Source organism: Apus apus, chromosome 2 (assembly GCF_020740795.1).
Source record: "Apus apus isolate bApuApu2 chromosome 2, bApuApu2.pri.cur, whole genome shotgun sequence".
NCBI classification, from domain to species: Eukaryota; Metazoa; Chordata; class Aves; order Apodiformes; family Apodidae; genus Apus; species Apus apus.
Window position 1 is genome coordinate 134850677 of NC_067283.1, and position 16740 is coordinate 134867416.

At 36.2% G+C, this 16740-nt stretch overlaps 2 protein-coding genes across 5 annotated transcripts in view; one reads left to right on the forward strand and one right to left on the reverse strand.

Annotated features, from left to right (window-relative positions):
• The window catches only part of RIDA (reactive intermediate imine deaminase A homolog), a 959578-nt gene that overhangs the window by 637502 nt on the left and 305336 nt on the right, over window positions 1-16740 (reverse strand). The window lies entirely within an intron of this gene.
• VPS13B (vacuolar protein sorting 13 homolog B) overlaps window positions 1-16740 on the forward strand; it is a 442966-nt gene that overhangs the window by 228430 nt on the left and 197796 nt on the right. For all 4 annotated transcript variants that reach the window (XM_051610148.1, XM_051610150.1, XM_051610151.1 and 1 more), the window contains 2 exons: window positions 2748-2968; window positions 7697-7903. In XM_051610148.1, the coding sequence (XP_051466108.1) occupies window positions 2748-2968; window positions 7697-7903 (428 nt within the window). The remainder of the gene's footprint in view (window positions 1-2747; window positions 2969-7696; window positions 7904-16740) is intronic.

The following is a 16740-nucleotide window of genomic DNA, read 5'->3' on the forward strand; positions in this document are numbered from 1 at the left end:
ACAAATTATATAACCTCACAAATTTTTGTAGTATATGTTTAAACTCAGTAAGTTGTCAAGTGATTTTTAGGGAAATAAAAAATTAGGGCTTCTAATACTAGTGTGTGAATTAATTATAATGCAATGTATTGGTCATAAACTTCAATATAATAGAAGCGTATAAATTGCAACCTGCAAAAAGTTAAATGCTTGAAGTAGAGCAGCAGTATGGTGCCATTCTTGTAAGTTATCATCATTTAAAAAAAGCTCAGTTTCAGTATACTTGAAAAATAATTTCTGTAAATTGTAAGGTGAACACTTGACATGCAAATAGTCTGATGTTGTCATCCATAAAACATGGTTATTACTGTATTTAACTTAGCTTTTATTCTTAATGACCTTATAAAATTATTTCTCACATTTTAGTGTCTTTCTTCACTATCTGAATAGCAGTGAAGTTCTGCATAAAGAACTTGTCGTGTTCGGCTGCTAGAGCTCTCTAGTAGTATGGTTTAAGTTAAAAAAGTGCATTTGTTTGTGCTTACAATTGAAGTCTGGGGAACTAAACCTCATCTGCTGAAAATGAGCCCTGGACTTGAGCAGAACTCTTAGGGATTTCAACTGGGTGCACCTAGAATTATGCAGCCATACAACTGCTTCCCCTGGACTTTTTCTTCTTTTCCTACTAATAAATAATTTTTGAAATGAATCCTGTAAACAGTGTTGTTTTTGATGTTTAGACACTTTGAATTAATTATTTACATTGTTTAATAAAACTGAACTGCAAGTGAGTGCAGGTACAGGTTTTTCTTAAAAACAACAAAAAAAGCAAGCATAGGTACAACAAAAAACCAAGGATCTATCAGATGGACAGTTCCAGTATAACATTATAATGGTCACATAGTGTGTATGGAGCTAAAGAAGAGGTAATTGATTACATTGGAGGGAAATCTATAGTTGTAAATTTGTCATACCTTTACAACAGTGTTTGTTCAGCATACTGTGTTTTCTTTTCAATGACAAAATTTAGTGTTTTCCTCTTAAGGCAGATAATGTATGCAGCACAGTGGAATTAACATTCAGTATTTTCTTTGGAGATTCTTTCTAATCCATGAAATATAAATAATGTTAATTTACTGTGGTGGTCATCGAGAAAAACAAAGTTCATGTATAATAATTAGGAACATGTCATTAGAATTGACTTTGCATTTTAATTTTTTCCATCTATTACAATTAATATTTTGTGTGTCTTGGCTGACTGAGCTTGGAAAAAATACAGATTCCTAACTACTTTAAAATTTCTAATCTGAATCCTTTCCAAAATATTTTCAAATTACTTTGGCTGACTCAAATTCTTCAGTGTGCAATAGCTTCAAAATAAACTACTGAAGTTTTTGATTAGGATGAGATACACAAACTGTCCTGATATATGCTCCTGACCATATAAATGTATTGCTGGTTCCACCCATGGAAGAAATCATAGAACTCCTAACTAAAATAATATGGTAAAAAAAAAAAATGATTCAGCATTATTTTAATTTCTATATTTTGCTAAGGTTTCTTTTAAGTAATCAGAGCTAGCACTTAATTTGGGCTATTTCTTACTGTTGTGGCTTCCCAGCAGGACAGTGTTGACTGTAGGCCACACCAGGCAGAAAACACAGTCTTCGTATATTGTTTAAATACACTGGTTTGAATTTTTATTGCCATGTGAGACTCCAAGGGCCCAACCCAGTGTACATTTGTATTTGTCTGCCATCTTCTGTTCTGATTCTCAAGGCTGGCTCACATGCTTCTGGGGCATTAGATTAATTTGGACTCTTCTTACTTGTGACTGTGTTCTCAATACTTTTCAACTCTAGCTAGTAGAGCTGCTGAAGGTTTTGTCTCACTAAAAAGACTTCCTGTTGGTCTTTAAAGACCTACTTAAATAATTATACCGATGGTCCCACTTTAGAAAGTTTCCTTTTCTTTTTTCCCCATTTATTGACAATCTAAGGAAAATGGATTGTACCAAAGTTGCAGCCATTTTATTGTTCAGCTGGACACTGCCATTTCCCTCACTGATTATTCTTGATAATGATTGATAGTAGGCTGCCAGGCACTTCTCTGAGTAGTCTCCCTCCTAAATATAAGAAGTGCTCAGTGCATATCTGTAGTAATTTCTTTTTACATTTTTACTGTTGTGTTTCTAGAAAGTGAAGTGAAGGCAGTGGAAGGAGCTGCACTGTGATCAAGGTCTCACTTCCTTGAGCAGTGCATTGGGATAGGCTTTACTCTGTGGCATCACTGCTCCGATGCAAGCTGTACATTTTTGGTGGAAAGATAATTCTCCTTCTTCGTATCAAAACCTGTAAAAATGTATAGATATGTGATGTAAGGAACTGTCTGTGCCACTCATATGCTGAAAAAAGTGAGGAGAGTGATTTCAGAAGACTTCTCAATTTGCGAGAAATCATATAAAGCAGAGAGGCTTCTTTCAAGACTCTGTTGTACACGTTTGTTCACAGTTTTGTTTAAAATTCCCATTGTTTTTCAATTTGCAAAAAGTTGTAAAATACTTATTGCTGTTGTTTAGATGTTAAGGTATAGAATGGAATTGATGGTTGGATTATATTTGTGGGAGTTTGAAATAATTTTATTGGTTGTTGATTGTACTTGCTGACTTCTAAAGGGCTTTGGGATAAGGCCTTTACTGTATTTTGAGAAAATAACCTAGTTTTTCTTATGCAATTATTTAACTGTTTTCCCTTCCTTTTAATCATTAGGCGATGCTTTTCCATGGACTATTAGTCTGCATCATTTCAGTATATATACCCTTCTTGGACAACAAATGACACTTAATTTAGTGGAACCAATGGGCTGTACTTCTACATTAGCTGTGACTTCACAGAAGCTGCTCACTTCGGGGCCAGAATCCAGACACTCATTTGTTGTCTGCCTCCATGTCGACCTTGAGTCCCTTGAAATAAAGTGCTCCAACCCCCAGGTTGGTACATTTAATTGATTTATGAAAGGAAATTAAAAATAACTCAATTTAAGTTCAATTGTTCTGCATTTTGTTGAAGGGGGTCTCTTCTATCTCTCTCTTTTTCTTTTCTTTTCTTTTTTTTTTTGTTGTTTAACTGGGCCATCAAGATCAAGGTACTTAGATTAAGATTTGCTTTGAAGCTCTCTCAAGTTTTGTAATTTAACTCTTCTCAAAATGTAATAGTTACAGTATAAATGCATCTTTTGGCTGATGGAGTGAAATGAATTGCAGATGTACCATTAAATGCTAAAGTGCTATTCTGCTGTCACATATATTGAAGTGGTTTAATGTAATTCTTTAACATATTTTCATTGAGCTAACGTTTCATCAAACATACAAAGTTTTTTAGGCGAATAATGGTATGCTATAGTAAAGGGAAAAAGCAACAGATGAAAGTGTTTAAACAAAAGCTGCCACTTCATTTATGTTTATTAAAAGGCAAAGGTGTTGCTAGATTTTCAGAAGTGCACCCTGTATTTTACTGACCTGAATCAAGTTTGCTGTGGTGCCAAATAGAGTTAGTTTTCTATGAAAGTTTTTGAATAATCTTTACTGCAACTTGCATTAACACTTTCCTGACAGTTGCAGTTTTTCCAGTGATGCTGAATAAAATACTACTGTTCATGAGAACCACAAAACTGTTGATTTCTGAGCAGGCTCTGTATTCATATGCTATCTGCTCCCAAGTTTTAGCCACATGTGAGAGTTTTCAGAGGGTGTAATGGACAAATAAACTGGGTTTTTTGCTTCAGTTAATACAAAGAAAGGGAAAGAACGCAAAGCAGTATAATTTTGATCTGATAGATAGCACATCACATTTGTAAAAGTGTAGGGCCTAAGTCTGGGAATACTAAAGCTAAGGTGCCTGGTGTAATTTTAATGTTATCCCTTGTGTGTACTCACACAAAACGTTTCTCGGTCACATGCAATTTTTCCCTTGCCTCATTCCATGGTCTATGCATGAAAAAAGTGTTTTATTTTATCCTCAGTGTGTGGTCTCCTGTCCCATTCACTGCCTTCCTTCCAAGTTATTTCTGACTCATTTGCTGCATGCCATTGTCTTCTGTACTGGATGGGCTCCTGCTCACTCTAGAAGAGGGCTGCTAGAGTGAGATTGCACACCAGACATGGTAAATTAAAATTTAAAACTGAGCAGCCTCAACAAGGTCTACTCAGACTTGTAAAGCTGTATGACAGGTGTGTTTGCACACACAAAGGTTTGTCACTGTGTTGTAAAGTATAAATAGGAAAGAAAAAAAATATTTTGCTGGCAATTTTACATTTTCAATTTAAAGACTTCTGAAGGCTTTACTTTGCAACCTTGTGGTATTTCCATAATGTCTAATGGATTCATATGCAGTAATTTCACAGCCTATGGAAACCTGTTTTATCCTGTATTAATTTTCATAGAACTGTAGAAAATTAATCTTGATATTGCAGCTATTTAGAGAATTGGCAAATGTTTTGAAAGGTTCATGTAGTTTGCTACTTTTGATCGGTACCCTTTCAGTAAAATTCCAGCGAGTTGTTTGATCAACTCTGATTTATTTTTTTTTAATCTCCAAATGTATTATGCATAGTTAATGTATGTAATACATTAATAGCATTAATTTATAAGCAGAATGGCATTGTTAGAAGTGGAAGCCGTATCTAAGTTTGAGTTGCCAATTAAAAAGAAAAAGGCAGTAAGTAAAACATTTTCAAGCTTTCCTAGCGAAGTGTGATAAAATAATTTGTTTTGCAAACTGTATGAAAATAGTAGCAGTAAAAAAATTTATATTGTAACATCCACATAAATCATATTACAAGTATAGTGAAATGTTAAAATAAAGTTGTGCAGTAGAATATCAGACCATATACTGTTGTCTTAAAGGGTGTATTAGTACACTGTGATATTATTACATTTACATGACCAAAAAATTGCATACAAATTATTTGAGTTTAGTGAAGGTTCTTGACGTGTCTTTTCTCCCTACATCTGCCTTACTTGTTTTTTTCTGCTTTACTTATGTAAAATGGGGAAAAAAAAAACCAGTCTTCTTTAACCAGATGTTTAAGAACAGAAGATGGAAAGGACAATTACATAAACAGCATTTGATAGTTATAAATTCACAGTAGAGTAACTATGAAATTTGATTCTTTAAATGATGGGCTGTATTTTGTCTATAGATGACAGTCTTAAAGTAGGTAATACTTGGGGAATTTGTTAAATGGTAGCAAAGGTGAAGTATTTTACTAAATGACTATTATGATTTCAAATGAAACCATATTCTGATGGTTATATCCCTTTAAATTCAATAGATGCTTCCAGTCTGCAAAATTGTCAGGATATTGCCTTTTCTTGTAGTTTTCAATTTTGTAGTGATGTGTTATTTTTAATGTATAAAATGCTGTAACATATTGAACTTCACAGATTTTGCCAAGTAGTCAGTGGGGTCTTGCTGAGTTATGTGTGGTTTTGCTGGGGAGGGAGTTGAAACAGTGAGAGGGAAACTTTTCTTAACAAATACTGGCAGAGTTATTCCTATTTTTGTCATGTGTACTAAAAATAATTATTATTTATTAAATGTTATGCTAAAAATATTTTAAAAAGAGAGATGCCTTACCCTTACATTAGCTCATAATCAGAAGTGGATTTTCAAAATACTAAGACTACTCACTTGAGAAAGTGCAGCCAGCAAGAGAAGTAGAAATCCTTCCATTTTAATGAGTGGAACCAGTGGAATAAGATTAAGTGTATTAAAAATTATAAAAGACAACTCCAGCTCTTTATCTGAAGTTTTAAACTTTTCTTTACATGTAGACACGTAGCTTCTTCTATGTTTTAATGAGCTCTGGTGTGAGTTTTTGGTATTTTTTACTTTTTAACTTATCTCCATGAAAATCATCTTTCTCAAATCAAAGTGTGCCTTTTTTCTTGGTGAACTTGTTTTGCTCTGGTTTCAGAGCAGGGTAGAGTATTAGGGTCACACTACTTAGGAGTTTGGTTGCTGGCAATATTTAGAGAGATGGCTGCTGCTGTCTGAAATAGCCACTGTTTCAGAGTGGCTGCAAAGATTCTAGCCTGAGCAATATTGAAAAATCTCCCTGATAACATAAGTAATTGTTAGCTTTTATGGTTATGACTTTTGCAACTCCAGTATGATTCACATTCTTTAGTGTTGGATTAGCTGAATACAAACCTCTTTACCTTGTATATGGCCACATATATAAACACAGCAGTTCCATCAATTGCATTATTTTGTCCCTTTATGAACAGTAGCATAATTACATTCCTGGAAGCCTTGCTTCAGTAAGATAAGTATAGCTTAAATTATCCTTTGCTTTCTTAATCAAAAAATATTTTGAGGGGAGGTTGCAAGCATGTATGATTTGGATGTGTGCCTGTATCCTATTAATTTTCTAGAGACTTTTGCCAGTGAAGTGTCAACACCAGTTCATGTTATATTACTCAATCAATCAGATGGACATTATTAGTTGATGCTCCTGAGGTACATGGAAATGACTTGGAAAAACTTAGCAATTTGTAATTAGTAGTTTGAAGGTTACCAGTGCATATCAGATGGCTACAGACGTAAAGATCTTTCAGCTACAGCCAGAGTTATTGTTTGTCTGTAGATTACTCTGTTTATGCAGACCAAAAAATGTACTGAGAAGTTTATCTCCTTTAAGGAAAAATTCTGTCAAAAGAGTGTATGTGTGACCTGCTCAATGTAAGCCTTGAAACTTCAAAAGAAAATCCAAGATGAATTAAGGTTTTTATAAAATTCCAGCACTTCACCTCTTAAGAAAGGACTGTAGCGTGTGCTTTCAGCCTTCATCACACATTCTCACGCACAAAATCAAGTACTGTTTTATATCAAATGTAGATTGACAACAGTGTTTTTCTGCATCTGTTCTACCCACATAAGAAGCCAGCTTCATAGACTAGATGTGTCCTGAGGCTTAAAGTTTTTATAAATATGAGAATTTCCATTTTTTTATAATGGCAAGTTGGGTATGGTATCCAGCTGTGGATCTGCTTATATATTGTTTCCAGTTTTCTCTGAGCTTGTTTTATCCAGTAAATTGCAGTATGTTGTCATACAAGTTCTGTGATTAATGCTTATTTACAATAACTTATGTAAATATCTTAGAACTGAGTCAAAGAATGTGCAAGGTTAGACATTGTGTTTCTGAATATTGGAATGACATATGCCAGGAAACTATTGACTTTAATAGTAGATATTCCTCCTAAAACATAAAACAGTTTCATATACTGTGTGGGATCATTATTTTAGTATAATTCAAATTAATCATCTTTGCATTGCTAATATTTCATAAAGTTTATATGTTTGCCTTTTTTTAGAGGCAGTGACTGTACATATGACATATACAATGAATAACCTTTGTTTAGATATTAGTAAAAGTTTTACAATACTATGTTATTGGTTATGTTTTTATGAGCTGCGTACCATTTGTGTAGACAAAGTACAAATTATTTTTATCAAAATCACTATACTGGAACTGAAGTTAATTATTTTAATTGCAAAGTAGTTGCTTATCAAAATACTACCAATGGCAAGAAGTTATCTTCTGCTGCATTCTAAGTCTCAGTGGTGGACTTTCATTATTTTCCTTCACCTCATTAAGGAAAGCTTCATCTTAAAATAAATATTTTGTTGTTTTGTTTTCTTTTTCTTTTAGGTACAGCTTCTGTATGAACTAGCTGAGATCACAAGTAAAGTCTGGAATAAAATTCAGAGGAGAGGAATACTATATCAAACTTCTGTCTATTCTGAGACCATGACAGGACCTGCTCCTCCTAGCTCTCCAGTTAAAAGTAGTGTTGGTACTGCTCCACCAGATACCAGCACATACAGCCCATCTGCTGATATTGGGACCACTACAGAGGTAGGCTTTCTTAGAAGAAATGTGAAACAAGAGGAGGGAGGAAAACAAGAAGCCTGTATTGCTCCTGTGTTTATTATTTTTCTGTGTTGTTTCTCTTTGAAGTGAATGAGTTAGTGTTTCCAGGTCAAGAAGCATAAGGTATTTTGCAAGTCCAGAATTATTAGATTAGTAACTGGTGTTTTGGAAGTACATGTGACACCTGTGCTGTTTGTGATCCCAAGGAGCTTCAGCAGTCAGCCTGACGCTATGATGCCTGAGTCAGCTGAGAGCTACTGTGTGTAGACTGTGTTGGCAACCAGGAGGAGTACAGGGGCAGTGAGGGCTGCCAAGGCTGGCATTGCAGGACACTGAACTGTATGCTCACCTCAGGTCCATACAGCCATTTTTACCTTCTATCTATGAACTACTTCTGGAGCTCAGTTCCTCCCCCTCTACCAGCTGTCCCACATCTCAGAGTGCTTTTATAACTCAGTCATATGGGGATTGGGGTATGCAGCTTCAAATGTAAGAAAGATTGGCTACTTGGTTTAATGTATTTCTGCTTACTTAATTTACAGCACTGCACAATTGACTGGAGCAGTCCAGTACCTGATCTTTATCTCTGTATGTGCTTAAGACTGTAAAATATTAGTTTGAGCTATGGGAAGGAGTTCCTCTTCTCTGCCATACTGAGGAAAGGGGGCCAGTTCTTTTATCAGCATAAATATGGTGTTATACTTCATCCTTGAGTATCATTAGCTATGGGTTACCAGACAGCTGATATATAGTAGAACAGGTGGTCACAAGAGGCTGTGCAACTGAATAGGCCTCGTATTTGTAATTTTCAGGCTCACTAGTCAAAATAGTGAGTTAGTCTTGTTTGTGCCCCAGGAGAGAGCCAAAAATGCATAGGGTGAGTTGAAGGTATACTAGTGGTATATCAGGCCTATGCAGTGCTTCATTCTTAACATAAAGCTATTAGAATGCAAGGAGACTGTACTGAGAGACTGGGTTTAATTCTCAGGATAAACACCACAATTTTGGGGGCACCTTGCAGAACAGTCTGGAGCACAGGCAAATATACAGAAATTAGAACACTGAGTGCAGTTATATATTCAATAACATTTGGCCAGGATTTCTTTAACCCTATGTATGTTTTATATTATTTCCTGTGTTTGGAGAAAATGAAATGGTGATTGCTAGGGCTTACTTTTTATATGTGTCACACACACAGAGAGAGGTAACTGTCATTAAAACCTGTTCAAGTGAGAGTTTCAGTTCTTAAGTTGTTTGACTAAAATATTTTTAGATCATTTGATTGGCCTTGGTTTTGGTGTATTTCAATGTGTCTGTGGTCCCAACTGGGAAAATTTTGTCATGGATACAGAATTGAAGGTAAGCAATAATAATAAGAAAACAATATGGTCACAAAAATACTATTTTTCCACCTGCTCCCATCAAATCCCTTTCTCATTAAAATCTGAAACCACTAGCTTTCACAGAATCACAGAATATCAGGGGTTGGAAAGGACCTCTGAAGATCACCGAGTCCAACCTCCCTGCCAGAGCAGGGGGAAAAACAAGAAAAACAAGCAAGCAAAAACTAGGGGAGATCACTCAGAAAGGCATCCAGACAGGTATAAAAATCTCCAGAGAAGGAGACTCCACAACCTCTCTGGGCAGCCTGTCCCAGTGCTCTGTAGCCCTCACAGTAAAGAATTTCTTCCTCCTGTTGAGGTTGAACTTCCAGTGCTCAAGTTTGAGTCCATTGCCCTTTGTCCTGTCACAGGGCACAAGTGAAAAGAGCTTGTCCCTGCCTTCTTGACACCCAGCCCTCATGTATTTATAGACATTAATTAAATCCCCCCTCAGTCTTCTCCTCTCTAGACTGAAAAGCCCAGGTTTCTCAGCCTTTCCTCCTAAGGCAGGTATTCCAGTCCCTTAATCATCCTCATAGCCCTCCGTTAGACTCTCTCAAGCAGAGAGATTTATTACCCTCTATATGGACAGTAGTATTTGAAGTACATGCTGTACTTGGAGCATTACTTGAAACTGATTCAGTAATTGTTTTAATCCATATGTGACCAAGATTATTTTGGTAATATGGGTCCAAGTTCAGTGTTCATATCCTATCCTTTTGCAAAATGTTATTCATAATTTATTTAATTTTCTTCCCATTCTCAACAAATGTTATGCACTAGCTAAATAAATTTTCTCCTGACCTAAATGAAATTTGGTGAATTAGCCAACAGAGGACAATGTTAGAATTTGTGTTCAGTGTTTCCCACTCTGAAGCTAAGACCATAATTTAAATCTTGTTAGAATAAAAAGTTCTATTAGAACATATGGCATTAATACTGAATTTTTTCACAATAGGGGACTTGAAGTTGACATAGCACTTTACAATTGGGTTTTGAAAACTGCTTTGAAAGGAATGTATCATTGTGTTTAGAAAGGATAAATGGATTTTAAGAAATGACTGTGTTCTGGGGATGTTATTAAAGATATGGAAGACGAAAGAAAGGTACAGAATAAAACATTTGCATGAAGACATAGTTCATCTGACTGAAAGACTGAAAAATAGAGCTCCTATCCATCATCTCTGTTTAGAGCTCTCAGTCCAAGGTGTTCTGTCTGTGGCTGGGATAGGAAGGCAGTGAAGAAGAAAAAGCCAGCACAAGGGACATAAAAGTGCACAGATAGAAAAGACTTCTGAGACAAGTGTCAGTTGTTTAGCAGACACAGTGAGGTGGGATTTGAGATTTTAAGAAGTTTTTTGTCAGGCAGTGAGAATGAAAATTAGAAAGTTAATTTTTATATTGTCCAGAAAAGAGTCACAGAATCATTTAAGTAGAAGGATAATACTTTTGGCTCAGCAAGTGGGGAAAATCCTATTTCATTTCTGATTAACTGGCTGGGAATATTAGGTGTATTGAGGTGATTAAAATCCAAACAGTATGTAGGGTGTACAAGGGTTTTAATTAATGTTAAAAAAAAAAAGAGAAAGGTGAAGGTTTAGAATTACTGTGGTTGAAAAAAAATATTTTGAGAGAATCTTTGGCATAGGAAATCAGGCCAGAGCTTAGATTCCTGTAAGACTAGTAGCTACAAAAATTGAGTATTTGAGTTTGTGGTATTTGGCTTGTGCTACTTGATATTGGGCTTGTGGTATCTTGAAAAAAGTTAGTGGCACTGTAAGGTGAAAAAGACCAAATAGCCAGTGGAGGATTCATCTAAATTACTTGGTTGTTATGGGATATAACACCAGTTGTCTTGACCTAGTGCTTTCTTGTATTTAAAGTCTGAGGTTTAAAACAAAACAAACTTAAAAAAGGACAAATTTTATGTCAACCTACTAGTTGGAGTGAGGTGAATCACCTAGTCTGATGACCAAGATTATACAAAGTAACATTTTCCAAACAGGTTTCTATTAAGCCGTACGGAAAAATATCTTAATCACTCCACCACCATTTTAAATCAGTGTAGTCATGGCTTTACCTGATTTTTTTTAAATTTTTATTCTTTTAGTGGCCATCAATAAAAATAAAAGTGTTTTGAAGCTCTAAAATGAATTTTTTTAATCACCATGTATAAAGTAGTTAAGAACATTGCTCCTGAGACTACACACAGTCCTGATGTCTGTGAATTTTGTAATACTGTTTGGGGTGGGAATGGGAAAGAGGCAGGAGATTCATACTTGGCCAACAAGTGAGAAATAGTAAAAGCAAACATCTTTTCTTCTCACATTTGTAATAGACTATTTTAGACAATATAAATTAAGTAATTTGTACCTTAATTGTTGGAAGTATCTCCATAACACATTTCTCTTCTGTGGTTGGAGGCTGTTGCTGAACTTATTCAACATGTATCCTGGTATCATCGAATCACAGAATGGCTAGGATTGGGAGGGACCTTAAAGATCATCTAGTTCCAACCTCCCTGCATGACCAGGGACACCTCCCACTAGACCAGGTTGCTCCAAGCCCCATCCAACATGGCCTTTGAACACTTCTGGGGAGGGGGCATCCACAGCCTCCCTGGGCATCCTGTTCCAGTGTCTCATGATGACATGGTTTCTGTCTTGTTCTTTGAGGTAATGACTGTTGATAGTTTAAAAATATATGTATTGAAAAATTATTTAAGGAATATTCTCCCTCATTCATTTTCACCAATGAAAGCTGTTTGCTCTTTGAGAGTAGTTAATCACTTAGTTTCCCAGTGTGCCTGTGCTATCTTAATTGCTATCACTATACCTAACTGTCGATAGTGTGATCATGAAATTTTAGTTCTCCTTCATTTGAAGAGGGTAGGATGTGAAGACGAGAGAGAGGATCTGGTAACTTCTGCTCTTTCCAGCTGCTACTTTGAGCTACTTCAGTCTGCTGAGTGCCTTACTTATAGTCCATACAATATACATTTTATTTGAAGAAAAATAACCCCTTAGTATGTTCAAATACGTACCGAACCCCATTAGAGATGCATCTGAGTGGCATCTATACAGAGAGCTATACAGCTGTTCCTCTACCCCAACAGCAAGCAAAGTCAACAGGCCTCGTAGACAAGAAATGTAGACAGATTTATATTTTTTCTATTTTTGTCTGCTGTGAAGTACAGCAGCTATTTCTACCTGTCAAATTGCCTAATGGGCTGCAGATGTCAGTTTGTTACACCATACTATTTTCAGTGAAGCCAAGTTTTTCTTCTGGGTGAAGACACAGTCCTCCATAGTCTATCCAAGTATGGGTCGTTGTATACAACATCTATCTTTGACATAAATCTTTTTATCTGGAAACCTCGTTTATTCGCAGAAGCCTTATTAGTGAAATCTGAATAAGTATTTTAAAGCCCAATTGCATTGTCTTGCACCAAAGTACATTTGGGGGCTGGATATTTTTCCAGGTACCTTTTGAAGAAATAATTTTAATTTCAAAACATGTAGAAGCAGGGTGGGGAACATTATAGCAACCTAATGCTTGTCGGATTCATATGTCATGGTGTTCTTCAAGTACTGCTGTAGAAAAGCTGAGCCATGAAGAGGGATTAGAAGTGGCTGGAGACAGGAAGGCAAAAGTTAGCTTTAATACCTCACAGGAATGGTGATTGTAGGACCTGGGATGTCAGGAAAGTTAACCAACTAAGAATAAGTGGTACTGCATGAAATCAGAGAATAACTGAAAAAGGCATGCTTTCAGTGAATGGTAGAGGGGAAAGAGAAGGTGGAGACAGCTTTGGGGAGGCAACTCAAAAGACTGGAGCAGCATTCCACCATTTTCCTGGGTCTGATTTATCCCTGTCTGTGGTTTTACTGGAACTTGACCACCCCTTTCTCTTCCCACAGAGTTAGAATTTCCATCAAGGGAGCAATAAAAGCAGATGAGGCAGTTACAGTGCAGGTACTCACTGGTAGGGAGATCTAACACTAGCAAAACCTTGTTTGATTTCTGTTTTGATACTGGCAGGTCTAAAGACAAATTACAAATACTTGGAGAAATAGAAAAATACTTTTATATTCATATATTTAAATACGGTGTATGTAACATCTTTACATTCTCTAAAATGCTAGTATTGCTGGCATTACTTAGAATTGCATGTTTTAGTCTCCAGAAATTTGGAGGCACTTACTACTGGCCTCATGTTACTCACAAAAAAGTCAATGGGAGCAAACCTAGGTCTGTGTTGTTTGATGTGGAAAATACCATTCTGCCTTTGTACATTATAACTTGTTTTCAGACTACTGTAGCAGTCAAGTTTTTTATGAAAGAAATTGACAAGGTAAGACAAAAATTGAGTGCATCAGCCACAGTTTCATCTTGCAGCTATATATTTTATAGTCATTATTGCTGATAAGCAGTAACGATATATGTAGAGTAACTAAACAACATATATTTCTACAGATTTGACTTATGGAGATTTTTCAAAAGTTTGCATTTTTTCAGAGCCTGTATTTTTTTAATATGTTCCTCTATTTTTAGATCTTGGACTCTGTCAAACAAAATATTTTCTTTCCCTAAGTATAGGGCTTTTTCAAGTTTAGAGATTTTACAGTTAATATGTTTTGTTCTGTGGGGGACAAATGATTATTTTTAAAGCTTCTTTCAGCTTCAGTGGACTTGCTATAAATGAATCGGAAGAAAGCAAACTCTCACAACTGTTTATATTAAACAGCAAAAGAAGTAATTGTTTATGTGATCTGTGGATGATTTATATTTTAAGCTGTATGTAATTCTTTTCATGCTGACAAGTTGATGGTGAGCACCACAGTCCTCTGTGGATAAAGCTACCTCGCTTACTGTATTTTAGTCTGGGTGGTGGTAAGACAGGGAAAGATGAGTGAGAGGCTTAAGTACTGGAGGGCTGGAAACAGTTAATCATTTTTACTGTCCCTCCTTTGGAACAGCAAAAGCAAAGGTAGTACAGACTACAACAGGCCACTTGTTACTGTTTACTTAAGTACAAACAGTGGTAGAAGTGTTTAGTCCTTGGGGAAGCTCAGTGATTGAGCAAGAACGCAGAAGTTATTTAGATAAGGCATAGCATTAGTGTGGCCAAACTGTGATCATCCCTGAGCTTTAGGCAGGCCAAGGATGAAGGCCTCATATGTTTGGATCTTCCTGATGAACAAAGATAAATTCTGCTAAGAAAATAAACTCAGAATATTGGTCAATTTGCAACAATTGGTGAAAGGATTAAATTGTATATTTTAGGACTTGGCATGAGAAGTTGTGGGAAAATAGTTCAGGGTTTCTGACTCTGGCTTGATTTCTCTGTAGCTCTGGAAACAGAGCAGAAAATTAATGCATAAACATATTTAACAATACCACGCTGGGTGCTGAAAATCCAAAATGAAAATTGAAACTGCATGAGAAACAAGAGCACAGAGTCTCTTCTCACTTCAGTTTCTTAGTTTTTCACTGCAAAAATTTTCTAAGAATTCAAGGGTTTAATTAATTAATTTACCCATTTATTTATTTATTTTAAAGGCATCTGCTACTGCAGAGCATCAGTTTTTCAGGCCCTGTGACTCTGCCCAGTGTTTCTGGGTACAGTACCATTAACAGAAGGCTAAGAAACACAGTCACTTCATTGTTTGCCCCCCAAAGGATGGCCATGAACATCTGCCTTCAGAGGAGCATCTGCAGTGCTTCTGCCACTGAGAAAGAGAATGGGCCAATTCAACTGTTCGCTTACATTTGAATGGCAGCAAAAATTTAGATGGTATGTTCACATTGAACTGTTGAAGTAGGGGATGGGTGGAGCCAGTAACCTCTGACTGGGACATGGTGTTGAGCAGCTGGGGATGTCTGTTGATAAGGTCTGCAGCTGCAAACAGAAGAGATTATCACTGAAAGTTTCAGATTAATACAGCTTTACCTATACCATCAAGCTAGCTTGTCCAAGCATTAGTACGTGCAAGTGACCTGGAATACTGGATGGGAGTATGATAACCCATGTACAGTATTGCAGTTCAAAGCTATGACAAGGGAGTTGAGGCCCTGGTTAGAACTTGAAGGCCCTGTGGTAGAACAAGTTCCACAACCCTAGCAATTGCAGGTCCAGGTGTATAACTGACCCTCAGCATATTCTGCCTGTGGCTGTGTCCAGAAGTTCACAATTCCTGTATTACTAACATTGTTTTACATAGACATCCTCTATTTAATTCCTAGAAATTCAAGGACTGTTTTTCTTCTTCAAGTTCCCTTCCAGAAATACATGTGTAGGCCTTACTTGTGCATTGACTAAATGAAGGATTGTTCTACAGATAGGCAATTTTGTGCTACCCAGTTTAAATGGGATTTAATAAAACCACCTGACATCCTACAGAAATGAAAGTGTGAGAAACGTGCAAATCAGACAAGCATAAGCACAAATTATATTGGAATTATGTCAGCAAAAACTTAGCTCCAGTAATAGTAAAACTGAGCTCGTTGGCCTCTTTCCTCACCTGTGCATCTTTTGCTTATAACAAATCACATATACAGCCTATTCCAATTTGTACTTAGAATAGGAGGAAGAAATTTCTAATGAAACTTTTGGGCCTGTACCTGTAACTGTTTCTTTGTAAACCTCATAGATACAATAGGCTTGGAAGCTGGTAGGGGCCACATTCCCTAAAGTTTAGGGTTTCCTGCTTTTGAATTTGAATGCACGTTTGTGGGTTAATTAGCTTTTTATATATGTGCAGGGTTATGCTAAATAAATTTAGTTCTTCAGAAATCTCAGAAATACTGTTTTAAGTAACCTTGTGCCAAAATTATCAACTGGCTGACTCTCTAAGAGGCATCGTACATAATTTAATATCTTCAGAAAAATAAGCTCAAAGAAAAGTGTGGGAAAAGGATAGCCTCAGTTTTCTGCAGAACAAAGTTATTGATATTCTCAAACCACTAAAAAAACCAGCTCTCTGCCAAAAAAAAACACCCCACAAATCTATTAGCAAAATGCACAAAACATGTGAACACTCTAAATTTTGAAAATAAAAGAACCCAGTGATAAAATTCAAAACTTGCCATGGTGGCAGTTTGTATTTCCTGTTAACTGAGCAACTTTAATTTACTATTGTTTTATTCTAACTATCAGAATTATAGAGAACTGCCAAAATTTTAGAACAAAGTTGATTTTCATATCAAAATAATTTTGGAACATGTCCAGTGGGAGAGTGAGGGTGTGTATGGAGTATGAGAAGACTGTCTCTTTCCCGCTACCTCCATCACAGTTTCTAAGTTGCAGTTTGGCAAATAAAGTGTCTACAGTACAAAAAGAACTTTAAAAATGCCCCAGCTCTTAAAAAAGGCTTCCTTTTCTTGATATGTGGTGAAATCTATCTGATGGGATCCCCCATTCCAAAGTTCTATTGACTC